Source organism: Miniopterus natalensis, chromosome 5 (assembly GCF_054644295.1).
Source record: "Miniopterus natalensis isolate mMinNat1 chromosome 5, mMinNat1.hap1, whole genome shotgun sequence".
In the NCBI taxonomy this organism is placed as follows: Eukaryota; Metazoa; Chordata; class Mammalia; order Chiroptera; family Miniopteridae; genus Miniopterus; species Miniopterus natalensis.
In genome coordinates, this window is record NC_142085.1 from 4,239,505 (window position 1) to 4,244,013 (window position 4,509).

At 52.9% G+C, this 4,509-nt stretch overlaps 1 protein-coding gene across 1 annotated transcript; it reads left to right on the plus strand.

Annotated features, from left to right (window-relative positions):
• The first annotated feature begins 1,504 nt into the window (after positions 1 to 1,504).
• Positions 1,505 to 4,155, plus strand: UBD (ubiquitin like modifier D). Its single transcript, XM_016214820.2, has 2 exons — positions 1,505 to 1,701; positions 3,145 to 4,155. Exons 1-2 carry the CDS (start codon positions 1,675 to 1,677, stop codon positions 3,613 to 3,615), a joined length of 498 nt encoding a protein of 165 aa, XP_016070306.2. The 5' UTR covers positions 1,505 to 1,674; the 3' UTR covers positions 3,616 to 4,155.
• The last annotated feature ends 354 nt before the right edge of the window (positions 4,156 to 4,509 follow it).

A 4,509-nucleotide genomic window follows, 5' to 3' on the forward strand; every position in this document is an offset into this window, starting at 1 on the left:
ACATTTCTTCCTCCATTTCCCAGAAATGACGAGAGGCCCTAAAAGGCCGGGGTGCAGATAACATCTGAGCCGTGACCTCAGCTCCGGGGGCGCTGGGCAGCTGTCCCTTCCCGCCCGCCCGGCCCGCTGCAGCTCTCTCTCCCTCTCCCACCATCTGACGCCCCTGCCCACCGCTGGCGTGTTCAGAATACCCACGACCTCGTGGACACCGGGTGCAGAAGCCAAAGGTCACGGTATTGGCCCCCACACAGGGGACACTAGGAAGCGGGAGACAGCTGAAAGGAGAACCGCAGATCAAGGTTTACACCTGCCCGCGACACTCACCCTGTGTGCTTGAAGATATGCCTGACGCACGAAAGACAGTTAAATCATAATTAGTTTCTCTGGTTTTATTAATGACCCTCTAATAAGAGCTTCGGATTGAAGAGCGTGGTTTACGTTGAGCTTTTTGAAACACTGGCATGAGCTCTCGGATCCTGTAAATCCCGGTCCTCCCGATGAAAAGCCCTGAAATAAAATGCGACCGTGTGAGAGCCACCAGTGAATGAAGGACGGTGATGGCCACTGGAAGCACACGAAGAAAGACGACAGCTGGGCATTTTTACAGCCTTCTGACTCTGGAAAACTCTGAAGCACAAATGCTTTTTTCTTTCCGGGTGGGTTCTGTGCAGTGTCCTGAGAGCTTGGGACAGGGAGTGAATAATTGGGGACGCTAGGAGGACCAGAATGGCTAAGTCCCCTGAAGGGAGAGAGCTCATGCGCTTGTTTTTTGGCCCAATTCAAGTCTCAAGAGCCAGGGAGAGGCAGCGTGTTGGGTGTCTCCCAGGGCAGCGGGTGGGGGCGCCCGGGAGTAAGGGTGGGGATGGGGCCACTGCATCCTCAGGGGGACATGGGATGGTTCCCGTGTGTGGAAGGTCGGAGTCGGCACTCGATTGTCGGCTTTGGGTTGTTCTCAAGTAGTGCATTTGGTTTGCAGGTTCTGGGACAGGAGAGGCAGAGTATTTGCTCAAGAAAGGACATTTTACAAAGTTTTCTGAGCCTGGAAGACACTGAGGAATTCTCTCCAATCATCCCATTTTATAGACCCAAAAACCAGTATCCAAGGAGCTGAACAGATTTGCCGCAGGTAATGGGGCAGTGGCACCCAGGACTGCTGCAGGGTCACCTGGCCCGTGTCTTCCCCAGGCTGCCTGGCGCACCCACCGGGACAGTGTGCACAGGCCCCTCACTCCACCCAGCGCTGAGGCCCCTCCCGGGTGCCCTTGCTCTCAGCGTGGCCCCTGACTGGGGAGGCGGGGGGCCCTTAAAGCAGCAGCGGAGGGCACCACGTATTCAAGGTCCTGTAGCCATGGAGGGCCCAGGGCCACAGACTGGACAGTCATTAGTCAGGACTGGGAGTGGTGGGTGGTTAATCAGCAAAAATTCTCAACCGAGAAGGACCGTCCCATGTTTGGAACAAGGAGGGCAACAGGTCAGCTGAGGGGAGAGGCCCTTCATCAGAACGTTCTCTGATCAGCTGGCACAAGCGAAAGCGAAAGCAGCTTCGGGCAAGCTTGAGAACAAAGGCCCAGGGCTGGGCCGGGGCTTTCCAAGCTGCTGCTCCCACATAAGCTGCTGGCCCACCACAGCCTCCTGCCTTCTCAGCCTCGTTGCTGCTGCTCCTTCATCGCAGAGATGGCGCCCAATGCTTCCTGCCTCAGTGTAAGTTGGGGTGATAGCGGGGGTGGGAAGGGAGCACTCCTAGGAGACGGGCGTCGAGGACAGAGGAGGCCAGAGCTCAGGGAGACCGGGTGGCCCGGAAGGCCCCGAAGCGGGAATGCGAAGGGGGTTCTGTGAAGAGACCTGGTTACTTGGCTCCTGGGTTTCCTTCTGTGCCAGGCCTTGGGCTGGCCGCTGTTAGGGTCAAAGGGGAAGGAGTGGGCTTGGGCTCTGTGCTCAGCAGGGCTGGAGGAACTTAAAACTATAGGACTACTGTGGGAGCCCTTGTTTCCTTCTCCTGTTTAGGGGTCCAGGACCCTCAAACTGGAGTTTCCTTCTCTTCCCAAAAGAGAGGTTCCCAAATTCACTTACCCTGAGTTGTTGATGCCCCGAGACACTACCTGGTGTAGGAACAGACACCCTACAGAGAGGACTGGGACTGACAGCCCGGGCACCAGGGGGCTGAGAGGAGGGGGTGTTACCGGGGAGGCACAGCACCGGGAGGGAACGCCTGTGACGGCGCAGTTGGGAAGACAGCTTATGAACAGGGCTGGGGGACGTCTGCCTGGCTCTCAGGTGCCGCACGGGCGGCTTCCCCCATCCGACACTGAAGTGAGACTCAGCCCCTGCCTGCTGTGGGCGAGACCCTGTTGTAATGAGGGGACAGGTCCTATTCTGCAACAGACAGAGCAGCACAGGAAACGCAGCTGGGCAGTAACATCGAGTGTAGTGACACTGTCCTGTTACTATTCTTATAGTGTCGTGTGCTGTTATTATAAAGCAATAAGACGTCTAAAAAGAAACAAACAGTACAGAGAAGGTGTCCTGACCAGGGCTTCCTCCTGAAGTAGTCGTGGAGCCCCGTGGGTACCCATTACTCTGCCAAATCTTGAAAACTCTGGTTGGGAGTTGTTTTCAGAGCCTGGTTACACCTTTGGGTGCTTTGTAGCAGTATTGTGGTTTTTTATAATCCTCACCTGAGGATATGTTTCTTAAAATTGATTTTAAAGAGAGAGGAAGTGGAGCAGAGAGAGAAACATTGATCGGTTGCCTCCTGTGTGTGTCCCAAGTGGGATTGAACCTGCGACCTTTTGGAAACGGGACGGTGCCCCAACCGACTGAGCCACCCGGCCAGGGCTGTATTTAGCTTTTGACATTTGACAAACTTTATCTGGATAGGAAGCAGGTAAATATGGTGGGAAATTATTAATGACAATTTTGGGATGGATAAGAGGTATGATTATAAGGAATAAGACTGATTTTTGTGTGTGTTATAACCTGGGAATTCCAAAGGAGACATTTCAAGAAAGGGAAAGACACAGCTTGTTATGAAGGAGCTGGGGCACCAGACAGGCAGTGAAGGGCAGAAGAAATTAGGGGGGGGAATGAGGAGTGTAGAACGTGGCGGGAGTTCTTGGCAACTGTCTGTTGGCCTTCATTGTCCAGGTGAATGTCCACTCTGAGAAATGGGAGCCCATGACCTTCACTGCCAGCTTGGACGACAGAGTGAAGAAGATTCATGAACATGTGCGATCCAAGACCAAGGTTCCTGTGCAGGAACAGGTCCTTCAGCTGGGCGCGCAGACCCTAAAGCCTCTGAGAAAGCTGTCATCTTACTGCATTGACAAGGAGACCACCATCCACCTCACCCTGAGGGTGGTGAAGCCCAGCGATGAGGAGCTGTCCCTGTTTCTGGTGGAGTCAGGTTTTGAGGGGCAAATGCATCTCCTCCAGGTGCGAAGATCAAGCTCAGTGGCCAAAGTGAAAAAGATGATCGAAACCAAGACTGCTGTGAGCCCCAGCAGGCAGGTTGTGATTTGCAACGGCAAGAAGCTGGAAGATGGGAAGACCATGGCCAATTACGGCATCCGAGAGCGCACTTTCCTCTACTTGAAGTTCCGCTGCATTGGGGGGTGACGATGCTGGGGGGGTGATGGGAGGAGAAGAGGGCTTGTTTCCTGTTAGCGCTTACTCAGCAACCACATCCTTTGATGTCTCAAAATTAGTGAGAAAGACTGACGGGGAGAGCGGGTTTGCAGTGGGGTGTTTGCCGGCAGAACGCTTTTTAACGCTACGCTTTTTGATTCTAACGTAGTTAGTGGCAGGATCGTGTGTATCCTGAGCACAGAAGATAACATTGTTAAGGCACATTAGAGAGAGCACTGAAAGGCAGCTTGCAGCGCGATACCTTCTTGGTTCCCTCTGACTTGTAGAAAACCCCATTTCCTTTCCTATTCAACAACATAGTAGGTTCTGGGCTGGGATCAATTTTCTCCTAATTTCTGTGTGTTCATCTATGTGTAAGCCGGTGCTTCATCTATCATATCACTAGGTAACTGTTGAAACAAACTGCACTTCCACTTACAGAGAAACAGTGTAATGATTGATTATGAAGTGAATTAATTACTCTGACATGATCACAATTTAGTTAATAAAGATTTTCGAAATTCAGTTAAACTGCTTCCCCTCCTCATTTAAAGCTGTTTGGCACAAAATGAAACCCGGCGCATGCCCCTCTTAGTCTCTGTGTCCCATACCCAGCTGAGACGGTTCTTATTTCTGGGGATTATGGTGGGCACAGAAATCTATTTCCCTGGGGATCTAGGGAGTTTGTGTCTCTGGTGGGGGCATGGGGGGCTTCTTGGGTACAGATGTGCTTCAGAAAGAACAGACTTTCTGAAAGGTGGGAATTGTGGACCGGTGGCTGTCCTGCCTCCTTGGGTCTGGCAGGTCTTCTCTAGGTTAGGGTGTCCGTTTGGGTGAGGGGTCTAGGGGCTGATCTCTGCCCAGGTGCTGGCCGATAGAGCCTTT

Excerpts from the sequence above, each read along its gene's own strand:
- UBD (XM_016214820.2), top strand. The coding sequence starts at position 1,675 with ATGGCGCCCAATGCTTCCTGCCTCAGT. Across the intron at positions 1,702-3,144 it reads CCAATGCTTCCTGCCTCAGT|GTGAATGTCCACTCTGAGAA; the intron begins GTAAGTTGGGGT and ends TTCATTGTCCAG.